We start from the raw sequence: 17,415 nt of genomic DNA on the forward strand, positions 1-17,415 counted from the left end.
TGCCTCCTCATTCTCCTTTTATGTATGGTATACCAGTACAAACTCCCAGCAAGTTGTTGTTTATGTAACTAGATGGATCCCAATTGCTATTTCCTCACTAACACTTTTGGGGACAAACTGGGAGTTCTTGCGTCCCCTCACAAATGACTAAATCTAAAGGTAGCTCCTTTCACAAGGCTTTGTATGGAAATAGTAAAACACAACTAAGTTATAGAAAAACAGACTAACTGGATCCAGTAGAAATTCTTAGTTCTTCATTAGATTGCAGCGCCTTCAAGGCAGTGATATCGTCTCAATATCCACAAGTCTGTGCAATTTGTGTAATGCAAACACACCTGTTAAACGTTTGATTTAATATACTTAAGCCATAAAATAGATAGAAAATGCCTTTTTTGAAACATAAGGAGGTTCTCAAGTCTAAGGGTTTGTCTACACTACGAAATTAGGTCGATTTTATAGAAGTCTATTGGTAGAAATTGATTTTATACAGTCGATTGTTTATGTCCCCACTAAGCTCATTAAGTCGGCAGAGTGCGTCCTCAATACCGTGGCGAGCATCGACTTACGGAGTGGTGCACTATTGGTAGCTATCCCACAGTTCACGCAGTCTCCGCTGCCCATTGGAATTCTGGGTTCAGCTCCCAATGCCTGATGTGGCAAAAACATTGTCGTGGGTGGTTTTGGGTACATGTCGTCAGTCGCCCCTTCCTCCCTCCCTCCCTCCCTCCGTGAAAGCAACGGCAGACAATTGTTTCATGCCTTTTTTCCTGGGGACGCCATACCACGGCAAGCATGGAGTCCACTCAGCTCACCGCTGCTGTTGTGAGTATTGTAAACACCTCGCACGTTATCCTGGAGTATGTGCAGCACTGAGCTAAGAGACACCAGCACAAGGACGATTGTGATGAGGACATGTACACAGTTCTTCCTGAAAGCATGGGCGGTGGCAGTGGAGCTGGTTGATACAGTGGAACGCCGATTCTGGGCCCGGCAAACAAGCACAGACTGGTGCGACCGCATAGTGTTGCAGGTATGGGATGATTCAGAGTGGCTGCGAAACTTTCACATATGTAAGGCCACTTTCCTTGAACTTTGTGAGTTGCTTTCCCCCGCCTTGAAGCAAGATGAGAGCTACCCTGACAGTTGAGAAACGAGTGGCGATAGCCCTATGGAAGCTTGCAATGCCTGACCTCTACCGGTCAGTCGGGAATCAGTTTGGAGTGGGCAAGTCTACTGTGGGGACTGCTGTGATCCAAGTACCCAATGCAATCACTGACCTGCTGCTGTCAAGGGTAGTGACTCTGGGAAATATGCAGGTCATAGTGGATGGCTTTGCTGCAACTGGATTCCCTAACTTCGGTGGGGTGATAGACGGAACCTATATCCCTATCCTCGCATCGGACCACCTTGCCAACCAGTTTGTAAACCGCAAGGGGTACTTCTCAATGGTGTTGCAAACACTGGTGGATCACGTGGGACATTTCACCGATATCAATGTGGGATGGCTGGGAAAGGTGCATGACGCTTGCATCTTTAGGAACTCTGGGCTGTTCGAGCAGTTGCAAGAAGGGACTTACTTCCCAGACGAGAAAATAACTGTTGGGGATGTTGAAATGCCAATAGTTATCTTTGGGGACCCAGCCTACCCCTTGCACCCATGGCTCATGAAGCTGTACACAGGCAGCCTGGACAGTAGTAAGGAGCAGTTCAGCTATAGGCTGAGCAAGTGCAGAATGGTGGTAGAATGTGCCTTTGTATGTTTAAAAGCTCCCTGACGCTGTTTGCTGACTAGGTTAGACTTCAGCACAACTGACATTCCCATTGTTATTGCTGCTTGCTGTGTGCTTCATAATATCTGTGAGAGTAAGGGGGAGACGTTTATGGCAGGGTGGGAGGTTGAGGCAGATCGCCTGGCGTCCAATTTTGAGCAGCCAGACACCAGGGCAATTCGAACGCAGCTAGGCGTGCTGTGCATCAGAGAGGATTGAAAACCAGTTTCATGACTGGCCAGGCTACGGTGTGACAGTTGTGTGTGTTTCTCCTTGCTGCAAACCCGCCCCCTTTGTTGATTTTAATTCCCTGTAAGCCAGCCACCCTCCCCTCCCTTAATCACAGCTGGCAAAGGAAATAAAAAACATGCGTTCTTTCTTTATTAATTAAAAAAAAAAAGTGAGATAACTGACAAGGTAGCCCGGGTGGGGTGGGGTGCGGGAGGAGGGAAGGACAAGGCCACATTGCTTATTGTAGCCACACTACAAATCAAAACTGTTTGAATGACAGCCTTCTGTTGCTTGGGCCATCCTCTGGAGTGGAGTGGCTGGGTGCCGGGAGCTGCTGCGCCCCCCCCCCCGCATTCTTGGGCATCTGGGTGAGGAAGATATGGAACTTGGGGATGAGGGCAGGCCGTTGTACAATAGATGCAGCAGGGATCTGTGCTCTTGTTGGCTTTCCTGCAGCTCCAACAGATGCTTCATCATATCCATTTGATCCCCCATTAGCCTCAGCATCGCCTTCTGCCTCTGCTCTTCACACTCACTTAATGCTTTCCTGGCCTCTGCCACTGAATGCCTCCATGCATTAAGCTGTGCCCTATCAGTGTGGAAAACATGTCATTGTGAGTGCGTGGTTTTTGTTTTTTTTTCCGCCTTCTAATCTGCGATAACCTCAGGGACAGAGATGATAGGGAGAGCATAGAAACATTTGCACCTGGGGGGAGATAAAAAGGGAGAATAAAATTTAAGACTATACGTTTCTGAGTACAAAAGGGAGACTCTTTCACAGTGAATCAAGCAATTCACAGCAGACAGCACACGTGCTGTAGGTACAAGGTCGCATTTTGCCTTTTATATTGAGCGCCTGCCAGTATGGTGACACATCACAAACGGCTGGGCAACAGAATTCGGTTTCCAGGCAGCCATGGTAAGCCTTTTGGTACGCGGGGTTGGCTTCTTACACCTTCATGACATGTGGGAATGGTTTCAAACTGCAGCACCATCCTTTCCCATAGCAAGCAATGCTGGTTGGGTTTCACGTTTAAAAGGAGGGGCTGCGGTTTTCAGGTGGATGTACAGCACACACCTCCCCCCACCCCACCGTGTGGCTATTCTCTGGGATGATCCCTTCACCCCTCCCTCCGCTGTGTGGCTATTCTCCAGGATGACCCCTTTTAGCCAAGCGCAAACAACCCAGCATGAATGGGGTCCTTTTACAGTTCCCTTACAAAAATTCCCCTATTTCAACCAGGTGACCGTGAATGATAACACTGTCCTGAGGCTAACACAGAAAGATATAGACAGAATGTTGCTTGAATGAGACCAAAACCCAGAACCATTTGCTGCCATGCTTTGTGCTACAATGATTCCAGACTACTTGCTTGGCTTGGTAAAGTATCCTACTGTGGAGGATGAAATAAGGCAACCCTCCCCAGAAACCTTCTGCAAAGGCTTTCAGAGTACCTCCAGGAGAGCTTCATGGAGATGTCCCTGGAGGATTCCCGCTCCATCCCCAGACATGTTAACAGACTTTTCCAGTAGCTGTACTGGCCACGAATGCGTCTCAAGTCTTCAGGGCAAATCAAACATTAAACACTATTGCTTTTAAATCCTGTACTATAGTTACAAATGTGCACTCACCAGAGCTGCCTTCTCCAGCTTCAGGGTCAGGGATCCCGCCTTGAGAGGGTATTGGCTCCAGGGTGATGAAAAGGTCCTGGCTGCCGGGGAGAACGGATTCACTGCCTGCCTGCTGCGCATTCTCCTCCTCATCCTCCTCTTCCTCATCCACAAAATCCTCCTCCCTGTTGCGTGAGACTCCCCCTTTGCGGGTGTCCACGGACAGTGGTGATGTAGTGGTAGGGTCCCCCCCTAGAATGCCATGCAGCTGATCATAGAAGTGGCATGTATGGGGCTCTGACCCAGAGTGACCATTTGCCTCCTTTCTTTTGGTAGGCTTGCCTGAGCTCCTTGACTTCCATGCGGCACTGCTGTGTGTGTTCCTGTTGTAGCCTCTCTCCACCATGCCCTGTGCGATTTTGGCATATGTATTAGCATTTCTTCTTTTTGATCAGAGTTCAGCCTGCACAGATTCTTTTCCCCATACATCAGTCAGATCCAGTGTCTCCCTTTCAGTCCATGCTGGAGCTCATTTGAGATTCTGGGGGAGCCTGGTCACCTGTGCTGCTGAGCTCACCACGCTGACCAAACAGGAAATGAAATTCAAAATTTCCCGGGCCTTTTCCTGTGTACCTGGCTAGTGCATCGGAGTTGAAAGCGCTGTCCAGAGCGGTCACATTGGAGCACTCTGGGATAGCTCCCGGAGGCCAATACCATCGAATTGCGTCTGCACTACCCCAAATTCGACCCGCAAGGTCAATTTTAGTGCTACTCCCTCGCCGGGGAGGAGCATAGAAGTAGATTTTAAGATCCCTTTATGTCGACGGAACGGGGTTGGTTGTGTAGACGCATTCATTTTAAAATCGACCTAACCCCGTAGTGTAGACCAGGGCTAAGAGTTGCAGGCATTGTGCTGGCAATTCAAAGTTATTTGATAAGGCTCTGGATGGAGTATAGTAGGATCCCATTTGTCTCACATGCAGGAGACACATTGGAGTTCTATCAAGATGGTTACTGATTGCATCAAAAACCTAGCTTCTTGAAGGTACAAGTTAAAGCTTTGCAGCCTTTTTCTTTTCCTAATCTTTTTTTCTTTTCCTTCATCATGGCACTTTCCTTTTTCTTGAAGCTGTGTCCCTGAAGAGTCTTTATTAGGAGTCCGGAAAGAATGGCTTGATTTTGTTTTTAATGGGAGGGTCAGAGGTGTCCTGACAAACTATATATAGGGCTATGTTTCCTATTAAAGTAACTTTCCTGTTGGCCATCAGATTGTTCAGGGGATTTCAGTTTTGGGATCTTTATCCAAGTGGGATCCTTATGTGAGGTTTTGTCCAAATGAAGTGTCTCTCTGACTTGCACCAGTATTTCTGCCTCACAAATAAATTAAGGGTTTTTACATAAGTCAGCCTGTTTTCCTTCTTTATGTTCGAAGCCCTTCCATACCCAGGAGAAACAGTTGCACACTTTAGGTGTAGACTGAGCATTCAAAGTCTGGTTAGGCAAAACTAATAATTTATTCCATTTTTAGGATTATACGGGGGACCTAAAGTGGTATAAAGCAACCATATTCACTCTTTCCAGATGGATGAACTCAGGAGTTCTTCAAGCCCATATACAGTTTATAAATATCTTCCATTTCAGTGAGGGCTCACTCATTGAGGCACATGGCTTCTTCCTGGGCTTAAAAGTACAGAGTTCAAGGAATTGTGCCATTCCTTCACCAACTGGTATAAATTACATGTGTTGTGTTCATCTGATACGACATTTGGACAAAAGGTTCTGCAGTATTTCTCTTGGTTCTCCTTTTTTTAAAATCCTTGAGATGGGAGGGAAATGTGATTTCATTCTTTGTGAAAACTTATTCTACTGGTTACTTTCCAGTTGTAATGGTTCAAGGGGCAACAGGTTCCCAAGAAAGGAGAGGTAAAAATATTACTTATAATTTTTGCCTTCTCTGAAGTGGGCACCTGGTGCTCCATGTCACTTAACCTGGGGCATCACTTAACTTGAATAATTTCCAGTTGATGGGGAAATCTCAGTCCTTCCCTTCCCATTCACTCCCATTCTCTTATTTGTTTCTCTAGGGAGATGGAGGAATCTTGGGATTGGATTCCCTCTTATTGGGATCTTGCTTTGTCCTAAATCTTAGTCTTCGCTTATTACATAGTGAGTGAATATATAGATCAAAGAAAGTATACAGGTGAAGATATGGTTAATTGTTCATTTTAATTGCAGTTTAATCTGCCTTTTTCTTCTGTGGCAGATGAATAGATAGCTAGAGGAAAGCAGTTCTCTGAACAACTCCTCTCTCCAGCTCCAATGTCGTACCAGCATGAGAAGGGGAGTGTGGGTGGGACGAGCGAGCCTCTCTGTGGCTGGTTGATGAGGAGGAAGAATACGGTCATAGTGGATCATAGACCACCACGTTCTACTTTAAAGAAGGCAACGTTACAGGTAGATAGAAATGTACCTATCTTTAAGACTCTGTACAAGTAGGAATAAATGGGTATGTAGACTAAACTCCACTTGTGCCCCAGAGATAGTTACTGTAGTAAATACTTTAAAAAGGGGTGGCCTGTTGTGCCATACAGAGAAAATCTCACTCCCTTTCTCTTATGTTGCATTTGTCCTATATCTGTTTCTGAAATTCCATCTTTGTGGAGGAAAAAAGTTGCAGAAGTGATAGGATTGCAGTGACTAGGTGTTACTTTTCTGTCCATCTTGACAGAAGTCTTATCTTGGCTGACTCTTTGTATTAAGTGTCTGAGCAGCCTATTGCTTGATCTAAAATGACCTCAAGTTTATAACCATCAGTCTAAAGCTTCTATCCTAACAAAGGCTATATCTACACTACAGCCGTGATCGACACTCTGAGATCCATCCACTGGTGGTTGATTTAGCGGGTCTAGTGAAGACCCACCATATCGACAGCAGATTGCTCTCCAGTTGACCCCTGTACTCTACCCCCGATGAGAAGAGTAAGGTAAGTCGATGGGAGTTTCTCCCATCGACCCCCTGCAGTGTAGACCCTGTGATAACTCAACCTAAGATATGTTGACTCCAGCTATGTTGTTTGTTTTTTATTTAAAAATTTTTAAAGCACTTAAGTATCATTTTCAAAAGTGACTTAAGTTCCATCGACTTTTCATTTGGACTTTGGAGCCTGAAGTCACTTATAAATTGGTTAGTGTCTAAGGTGCCACAAATACTCTTTTTCTTTTTGTGAATACAGACTAACACGGCTGTTACTCTGAAACCTGTTGTTTGCACTTGAAAATCTTGTCCCAGGTTACAGAACTTGTCAGTTTGGGAAGCATCTATGGATGAATCTGAAACTGGTTTAATGGTCACATTTGTTAGGCGACAGTTGCAAAACATCTCCACGTCGGCTATCAGGCTGTTTTCCAAACAGATAGGGAAACTTAACTAGAATAAACTCCACTTCTTTGGTATTTTTGTATATGTGGAATCAGGAAAAATCAGAGCTGACCATTGTATGGAAATAAAATGTATATCAGACTTTTAAAAAATACTGAAGTTGTGATGTTGATGGGAATTCCCATTATCTTGTAAGCAGCTGTTGTAACATCATTTAGCCATTCATTGGAGAGAGTCTTAAGGAAATGCTGAAACAATGAGATGGGTAAAGGTTGAAACTATTTTAAAATTGTAAGATAGAGAAGCTAGATAGTAAAGGGCTGAGTGAGATGGTTCTGGAGAGCTGGAGCCTAAGCAGGTGAAAGGTCAGAGCTGGCTTGCATGGGCTGGAGCACTACATGCATATTTGCAACCAAACTTAGAGATGTGGAAGATAGAAATGGTAACAACTGATGTGATTGTATTTTGGATAGCTTCCCTGGAGAACAGCCCAAATAACCATTCCTCTTTAAAAAAACAAAAACAACCCCCAAACATTGCTCTGCATATTGATAGACAATAAAACACAACCTTGACGTTAAGTCCAAAAATAGCAGTTTTCCACTGGTCAGTACAAAACCAGTTCTGAAAAAAAATAGTAGTGACTTTGAATTCCTCCCAGAGTGGTACTTTTGCGTAAGTGATTAGTTTTAAAGAATGTGTAGAGTCTGTGCAATTCTGAAAGATAGCCTTGTATATTCTGTTGTCTTTTTTATTCTTAGTTATGGTGAGAGCTTCAAATACAGTAACAGTGAGGGGGTGGATTAACTATTTGGAAATGAGAATAGGCTTTTCAGCTTTGGGTCAGTCCAATAAATCAAAATCCTAAATGCGTATCTTTAGTACCTCATTTTGAGGATATAAATGGTGAATTGTACTCTGTGCTTGGTGTCACAAAAACATGTTCTTTGAATAGTGTGTCTGGAGGATTATGTTGTATTAAAATGAATGTCGTTCAAGATTAATTGTTTATATTTGGGAAACCACACTAGTAAGAATGTTACTATATAATGGTTTCTGAGGTACTTTGGTTATAAGCTCATGTTCTGTGGCACTCAAAACTGTTTAACATCTCACAGTTCTGTCCCCCTCCAATTTTTTTTAACGCAGTATCCTTGCTGTGTGTTTTTTAAAGGGCTGGAGCGGATGAGGTATTTATGTCTGTACTTCAGCATTAACTGCAGACTTGTTAAGTAATCCAAGATTGCATGTGTGTTTTAAACAAAATGTTTTGTCAAATATCCTAAACAAGCTTCGGACCCTTGGTCTAGAAGTTCGGGCTGAAACCTGCTGAAAAAAAGACTTCAGTGCTCTGTGTATTAAAAGAAAACAAAAAACCCCTCACATCTCTGACCAAAGCAGTTTCATTTTTAAATTGGCTTACAATAGATGACATGCTGTACCAATGAGTCAGTTAGCTCATATAAAACCAAACCTTGTAGTTGATATATCCGTCGTTCAAATTGCTTTTGATTTTAAGAACTAGATGTCTACTACTTGGAACTCTTGAACATGGGTGTGCTTTAATGGCCATTGAAATGCCTTTCAAATTTAAACTTTATCTTGTGCATTCAGTCTGAAATATAAGCCTTATGTAAAACTTCAAATCATGAAGACTGACTCGGTCTATTCTGTATTGTCAAGAACTATTTGGTTAGAGAACTAGATATTTCCTCCCCTCCCCACAAAATCTGATTGTTAGAAAAATGAAATCAGAAGGTGGCAATTTACTCACCAAAAGCCCTTTTTGTGAATGTGGCAAGTTAAAAGGAAGCTTGCTATTAGAGAACAAACTGTGCCTGTTTTGCCCAGCCCTGTAGTACAAAAACTCGCAGGATAATATGAAATATTTATTACAAAGAAACTGAAATGTCTTGTTCTGCCTACAAACTGGCTGGAGACAGCCATCTTGATGAAAAAAAGGTGTCCTGAGAACTTAGAATGGGATCTAAGCCAGGGGGTGGCCAACCTGTGGCTCCGGAGCCATATGCGGTTTTTCAGAAGTTAATATGTGGCTCCTTGTATAGGCACCGACTCCGGGGCTGGAGCTACAGGCTCCAACTTTCCAGTGTGCCGGGGAGTGCTCACTGCTCAACCCTTGGCTCTGCTACAGGCCCTGCCCATACTCCACTCCACCCCTTCCCGCCCCCTTCCCTGAGCCTGCCATGCCTTCGCTCCTCCCCCTCCCTGCCAGAGCCTCCTGCACACCACGAAACAGCTGATTGGGAGGTGCAGGGAGGGAAGGGGAGGCACTGATTGATGAAGCCGCCAGTGGGCGGGAGATGCTGGGAGCTGCGGGGGAGGGGGGAGCTGATGCAGGGGCTGCTGATGTATTACTGTGGCTCTTTGGCAATGTATGTTGGTAAATTCTGGCTCCTTCTCAGGCTCAGGTTGGCCACCCCTGATCTAAGCTATTTAACTTAAAGTCCACTAGAAAATGCCATGGCATTATATTGGAACCCCCACTGCCAGTGTCAAAGCCCTGTTTCACAGCAACATGAACGCCTCTAGGAGTCCATTAAAAATGTCAGTGGCAATTTAAAATTGATAACGTCTAATGTGAACTCCAGCTACATGACTGAGCAAAACGGCACTAGTTCTTTAAGGCTATGTGGTAAACACATAGACATGTCTCATGTGTCTTCACATTTTTTTATTTGACCTAGAGTTCTTGGGCATAGAGACAATGATCTGTAAACCAGCCTAATTTACTTCAGTAGACTATGCTGAATGCCCTTTCTAAAACAGGTGTTGGCTTCCATGCTGAGTAACTCCTTTCTAAGCTTAGAGGGGAGGTGTGACCAGCTCTCCATGTGTGACATACCCAACAAACAATCATGTTTTTTGGTGAGTTCCTGTTTCTTTTTACATGGCAACCATCAAAGTTTCCTAAGGTATTTCCCCCAGGCTCAGTAGCAAGAAAACTTTGTAAAACACTCCCTCTATTAAATAACCTCCAGAGTGCTCCCATCTCCTCCTTTTTAAGCCAGTTTCATATTCCAGCAGACTTTTCTGGTAGCTCTTACAATACATTGTGTATTTCAGGTCAAGGCTAATAAGCGGAATAGACTTGCAGGTCTTTGCAGTACTTGAGGGGGGGGAAAATAATTTGGGTTGAGCAATAGGAGTGCACTATTGAATTGAAGGACTTTCAGGTGTGTAAAAAGAAATGGAGTACTTGTGGCACCTTAGAGACTAACCAATTTATTTGAGCATAAGCTTTCGTGAGCTACAGCTCACTTCATCGGATGCAGCATCCGATGAAGTGAGCTGTAGCTCACGAAAGCTTATGCTCAGATAAATTGGTTAGTCTCTAAGGTGCCACAAGTACTCCATTTCTTTTTGCGAATACAGACTAACACAGCTGCTACTCTGAAACCTTTCAGGTGTGTGCAACCAAAATTATTTCAGCTTTTCAATCCAGCCAAGTCTTTCAATTAATCTTCATTAAAACTGCCTTTCGTGGGGCTGAGTTAGTCTGACTTTCTCAGGGGCAGGATGTGACATGAACTGATGTCAGTATCCAACTTCTTAGGACAGGTGGAAAGAGATGTTAATACTTAACACTGTTTCAGATGTGTCTGCTTCAGTAGGTGTTTGGATAATACAGTGATGGGGTGGGAGTTGCTTATAAGTTGCTAGACAGAAAATATTCTAGTATACATTTGATATAGGTCTTTATTTTTATACTTTGCTATCTGACCGTCATTGTAAAAGTGTTTCTCCCCATCCCCCACCAGATATATAGCAGCTAAGTTGCTGGAACAAGGAAAGTTTTTGTTCCTTCACATGTTGCTCCTTGCAATGGAGCATATTTTGTATCCCCTTCTGAATTTTCCTCCCACAGGACTACTGACTTGTGCTACTGTAAGCTTCATGTACTTTTAAGTTCGAGTTCGTTTACACTTTTATTTTTTGATTACTTACTCAGTTTTATCTGAATCATTCCGCAGGGCTGCAAGGTTCTCGTTGATGCACGGGACAAACTAGGGATTCCTTGGCAGTACACGGAGAACGAGAAGCATGGAATGTTTTTGATGGCTTTTGAAAACAAAGCTGGAATGCCTATAGAGCCTGCCACATTCCAGTTGTATGTACCTGCACTGAGCGCACTGTGGAGGGATTCTGGGATCAAGGAAGCTTTTAGCCGTCGGAGCGAGTATCAGCTGGTAAGTATATCCAACTGTATGGTGATTGAAGAGTTGTAAACAGGGTTTTTTCAGTCTGAATCCAGTTTAAGAGCAGATTGCTAAACCCAGTGTGTGGCCATAATACAAGCAAGCTGTAGCACTGCTATAAATCTGAGCATGCTATAGCAGCAAGAATGAGTAGTAACTGGAGCCAAACTGAAAAAAAATATGGGGCAGCAGGAAAGAGTGGACAAGACTGGATAGACTGGAAGAACAAGAGGAACCAAAAAAGGCAGGAAATGATTGAACAAAAAACCCCCCAAAACCTGAGCTGCTCAGTTGGGCTGATCATAGTAGGCCACTGATTAATGCACACTTCTTTATATTTGTCCAGTTTTGCCAACTTGTATTGTATTGATGCTGGCAGGCTATTACTATTTGCAGATCAGCTCTTTTGAAGTTAATGTGATCCCTTTCCAAGCTGTTCTTGGATTTTTTTTTTTCCTTTTTTTATATCTGCAGGTTGCACTTGAGGCAGCATTTGGATGTCATCCTAAAAATAAAAACGGTTTTCCCCTGTTTTTCTTTTCAAACAGACTTCTAGAGTTCAGCACAAAACTCATTACATAATATAAAATGCAGATATAAGAGCACTTCTGATATTGAACATTTTTGTCTTTGATCTGAACAAACATTTATTTATTTATTTTATTTTATGCCTGTTGGAGCAGTTGATGACCACCCTTTATTCCCCTGTCTTGTCTTTTCCCCTACCTTCCCCACCTCTCTTCTCCCCTCTCCCTCTAGCCCCAAATAATGAGGTGATTGTTGAGGGACTATAGCCTCTTTTGGTCGATTTGGGTTTTTTGGTTGTCACTAACCTCAAGATGTGGCTCCCTATTTGGGTTCAAACAGTGGTATAACTAAAATCTGACCAGTCACTTAAGTGGCTTAGCTTCTAAGCTTATATATTAAGTTATGTTCCATGTTTCTCACTCTGTAACTTCACATAAAACACTTCCTTTTTTTCATTGAAAAGAGATGTTGTGACTTCCTAAAATTGGGCATAAGAGGGATGTTTATTCTAAATAGTGTTTTCCTTGCTTTGCTGCTATAAATAACATTGTGTTCAAAGAAAGGAATTTAATTCTGTGTGATGGAGAATGTGACTTCTTATGTGAGAATTGCCAGATGCAAAGGTGAGCCCAGCAGTAGTGAATTCCAAGTTGGGGCCTCCCCTTACTATATTACACTATCAGTATTACCACACTCCTCAGACAGGAGGTGAAATGCCATTCCCTCTCCCACCTCTGAGCAACCGTAGTGTTTGAGGCTGACAGGACAGGGAAAGAAGCAAAGTCAAGTGCAGAGTTTTAGATTTAAGCAAACATAAAAATTGGAAATGGAGAAGTACTCTGAAGACTCCTTTCTGGGTGCTGCTGTGATCCGAGACCTCTTAAAATCTTGAGTTTAAGAGCCTCTCTTCCATCCGGTTGGGATTGTAATTCTCCAGATTTGAGATTAGTTTGTGTACTTTTAAGGTCTGGAATGGGAAACTGTTACTTGTGCAGACTTCCACCCACACACTGTCAGTTCATAGTTAAGGAGGAAATAGTCAGTCCAAAATAATCTTGGTCCTTTTGCGTCCTAGGCCTTGACGTGTAAAAGTAACAGATATTGTAATGTAACTGACAGTAATGTAACATTAATAATTTACCTAGACCAGGCATGGCACTAAAACACATTCTTTGCCTATATCAGAAATTATTCTTTGTCTTCCCTTGCACCATGCTCTTGTGCTCCCAGATACACAAGTCTGCAGTGTTTTTGTTAGTACTTTCATACAAGGAAGCAAAGTGGCCCTATAGCTCTGCTCTTTTTCTAAGGAGTCAAGTTTTTGGCTTAATTTCAATAATGTCATAAAACATAATATATGCCATTCTTTATATTCTCATTGTTGCCTGACTCTGGAAAAGCATTTCTGAAAACTAATTGCATAAATAAACTCTGAAGTTCTTGAAATGGAATGTGCTTGAAGTTTAAGGGCAGGAATTACAGCATTGCTGTGTCTTCCTTTTTTGGCCCTAAAAGGAAGAACTGGAATTAATGGAATAGCTTATAACAAGATTAAAACAAACATTTCTGTTTAGCAGTGTCTTTTAGTAGTAAGGGTCCATGCCAGAATGTCAACGCTCTGCTTTTTGTGCCATTACAGTTAAGATTGTCAGTACTTCCATTATATCCCTTTTCCAGAAGTCTCTAACTTTAACTCTAAAATTGTGCTTTTGCTGAAACATGACTTAAAAATTCTCAGATCAGGAGTGACTCCCTTAAAATAGCTAGAGAGCTTTTTCAGTTTAGTAAGTTTTTTTGGGTTTTTTTGGTTTTGTTTTTCATTCCCCAAAGAAAAGGCTATATATTCTATTTCACTATGTGTGGTAATGCCACAAGGGGTTTTATTTAAAGCCAAAACAACCAACCAAACCCTTGCCAATATACCTCAGCACCACAACTAATAGTCCTTGGAAATTTATTTAGGATAAATATTTCCTAGGTATTTTAACAACTTATGAATTAATCTTGTATATTTTCAGCATACCTAAACATCCTTTAATTTGCAGATTGAAGTCTTTCATGCAGGTGTCCGGCTTGCCAACTTAACTCTGTAAATTATTATCTTCTTAAAATGCTTAGTTATATTTGCTAACCCTAAATAACTGAGACTATTTAGACCTAAACACTTTATGACTACTTGAGCTGTGATAGTGGGATTGGAAACTCACCCCTTGTAAGTGGCTGAAGTTGGTTACAGGAAAAACAACCTCTGAATATTAAAAAGTGACTAAGTATACTGAGGGGGTGAGGGGCAGGTGGCAGAGTGGAGAACTGTTACATAGGTCAGATGCTCCCTCCACATCACTAAATAGCAGTGAAATTTATTATATGGAAAGACTAGTTCCTTGATACAAGACTTTTTCCAAGACTATAAATTAAGGCTGCTTTTGCATTCTTGAACTTCAGCTACAAGCTTTAAACAAACAGAAGGCAGAGATTCATGCTAAAGACACCAGAGCTCCACCTTTATGTTGAAGTCAGTAATATTTGTAACATCTAATGCAGAGATTCCCAAACTCTTTTTGCTGAGCTCCTCCATTCAGAGTCATGTCCCATGAATAGGGAGGGGTACCCAGTACCCATAGGAGGGTCCATGGGGGTATTCACCACTGGGATTTGAGGAAGTGTTCCGCTCCCTGCAGTGGTCAGGTGATCTCAACTCTTGGGTCCTGGTTCCCTGCCTGTCCTTGCTCTTCTCTTTCCACTCCCCCTCTCCCCCCCCCCCCCATTTTGCAGGGAAAATTCACAGGACTGTGCTGAAGGGCTGGGGTCAAGAGGGGAGGGGAGTGGAGTACTGTCCCCCTCGCTGCCTTCTGGACACTGCCCCATCCTGATCCTGGCTTTTCAGTGTGGTCGTTTCTGCTTCCCCTGTGCAGACTCTGTCCAGAAAGGCAAGGGGACAGGGCTCTGCACACTGAAGGGTTGGAGTCAGCAGAGGGCTGTGTCAGGCAGGAGTATCAGTACTCCTAGGGTGCGGCCTTCAGCTTGCAGTTCTCAGAGTCCGTCCCGTCCCCCCCGCCGGCCTTCCCAGCAGAGGAGGTTGACAGCTGGTGGGTGGCTGCAGCAATGGAGGAATGAGATGGGCAGGGAGCTTTGTCCCTTCAGCCAAGACCTCTCAGACAGAGCCCTCTCCATACTCCCAGCCCTTTAATGCTGACCTATCAGGTCCTTGCGTCCTCCAGTAAACTCATCAGTGTATGCCACAGTTTGGGAACCTCTGAACTAATGTAACCATGACTTAAAGTGGTTATGTAGAAATATATTTTATGGATATTAAGGGAAACAAAACTGTTATGGGCCCGGAATATTTTATATACAAAGGCATAAATGTAACCTATAGTAGTACAGAATACTACTTGTAACTCAGCCTGCTGTGAATAACATAGTTTAAGACAGGAATTCAAAGTTATCAACTATAATGCATGATATGGCACACAGGTACAATCAGAATGATGCCTTAAATATAAGTAAATTATAGTTTATTGCATTAAAGCTTCATAAGTGTACAGTAGGAACTTAGAATTATGAACACCAGAGTTACGAACTGACTGGTCAACTACATACCTCATTTGGAACTGGAAGTATGCAATCAGGCAGCAGGAGAGATGGGGGGTGGGCGGAAGCAAACACAGTACAGTACTGTGTTAAACGTAAAATAAAATAAATTAAATAAATAATATTTTAAAAAACCCTTTGTAAGGAAACAGTTACTGTGTTGCATTTAAATTAAGATGGTGAATAGCAACATTTTTCTTTTGCACAGTGAAGTTTCAAAGCTGTATTAAGTCAATGTTCAGTTGTAAACTTTTGAAAGAATAACCACAACATTTGTTCAGAGATACAAACAGCCTCCATTCCTGAGGTGTTCGTAACTCTGAGGTTCTACTATATGTGGTGCATGGAATTAAAATGTTCTTGAGGGCATAGGTACTAGTTTTCAGACTGATGCATTACTAGACAAGTCCTTTCAAAAATAATCTTGCTGCTTAATAAATTGAATGATTCTGCTTCCTCTTGTTGGCTCTTAGGGCTGTTCATGCAGTGCCTAATCTCATTAGGATGTAGCAAAAGGCTGATAGTTGAGGTCATGGAGATTGGGAGTAGCTTGTGGTCTGTTTGTTTTTTTTTTGCGTTTCAGTGGAAGGCTTATTTATAACCCCATATTGTAGATACTGGTTTATATCTTGTCCACACCTGTGCACTGGTTTGGTTAAATCCCTACGTGGGCACTTAAATTGGTCTAAATAGATGTAAACCAGATTTAACATGTCTCTGTTGATTTGTAGGTCTTGTATATGTGAGCAACTGAATTCCTTTAACTAAGGCGTGACTTTAAACTGACTTGGTCAAATAGAAGTATCCACGTAGAAGTTTCCTCCTTAGTTCTTTTTAGTTTAAACCAATTACTGATTTAAACTGAAATAAGCCTGATTTTTTTTAATCTTAACTGAAACAAGTGCCTATAAAGTCTCTTGCACCTGTTTTAATACCTAACTGGTACAACTGTGTGTAAACCAGGCCTTAGGGATGCTTGCAGTGAAGACCTTCCTTAACACTGTAAAATATCTTCAGGGTGGTCTTGCAGTCAATTTAACACTAAACGTCTTTTGTTTTTTAAACTTAAGCTCTGTGTAGTAACATGTTGTACAGTCATTATGCAATGTACCTGTCTACTAAACCATACTATAGTAGTAATTCTGCTTTTGAACTGTATTTTTTTTTTAAAAAAATAGTGGTTACTAAAAAGTAAAGTAAAATATGATGCATGGATTGACTACCTATAGCTAAAAAAATCTAATCTATAGGTGCCTTCCTTTGTAATGCTAAACTTGAATTATTGGTTTAGCAGTGGAAAGCTTGTTGGATAAAATGGCTGTTTGACTATAACCTAATATCTGAAATTTTCTTCACTTGGACCAGAGGAGCTGCCTCTAGGCATTTATCAGCACTTTCTGTTTCGTACACAATGCATTCAAGTGCTGCCTGTAAATCCCTGTCTGGGTATGTGAGCCTCTTAGAACTGAGTGGGTGGATTCCACAATAGCAGTATTTTCTTTGCTTCAGTGTCTCTCTCCTTCTAAAGCAGCCTAACCAATTTCACTCTCTTCACATCCCGCCCCTTCTCCTCTCCTCCTCCCTCCCCCCAAGTTCCTCTTTTCCTTGTATGCAAGCAAGTAGTTCTGGGACAAAAGCTTCATTGTGTATTTGGTTACATTGTCAGGTCGCTGTCCTCATTTTTTTTAGCTACAAGAATAAGAATTCTTTTGTAATCAGTATGTGACTCTCTCCACCCCCCCATATTTTCTGTCTTTATTTTTGAAAGGAATACATTTTATCACTTCAGTATAGCTACCCAGTAACACTTGTTCTCTCAGGTCTTCTGTGCTACCTCAGATTCCTCCCTGCTAGCAGTACATTCCTCCCTGCCAGCAGATGGAGACAGAATACTTGATTTGCATGACTACTTCCACAAAGGAGCTTGTTATTACGGAATCCTTTGTTGCTTGTCTCTAATACATGGAAGTGAAGAATTTCCAGTGCTCTTGTGTAAACTGGAGTTCCATATGTACCAACATCTCGGGGTTGTAGGGCTTAGGTGTTGTAGCCATGACTGCTAGCCATGACAGCACTGGTTCCAAGTC

At 42.5% G+C, this 17,415-nt stretch overlaps 1 protein-coding gene across 1 annotated transcript in view; it reads left to right on the forward strand.

Annotated features, from left to right (window-relative positions):
* Positions 1-17,415, forward strand: part of GNA12 (G protein subunit alpha 12) — a 77,380-nt gene that overhangs the window by 13,188 nt on the left and 46,777 nt on the right. Inside the window, exon 2 of the mRNA XM_074965180.1 lies at positions 10,982-11,197. Coding sequence (XP_074821281.1) covers positions 10,982-11,197 — 216 coding nt within the window. The remainder of the gene's footprint in view (positions 1-10,981; positions 11,198-17,415) is intronic.

Source organism: Natator depressus, chromosome 10 (assembly GCF_965152275.1).
Source record: "Natator depressus isolate rNatDep1 chromosome 10, rNatDep2.hap1, whole genome shotgun sequence".
Taxonomy (NCBI): domain Eukaryota; kingdom Metazoa; phylum Chordata; order Testudines; family Cheloniidae; genus Natator; species Natator depressus.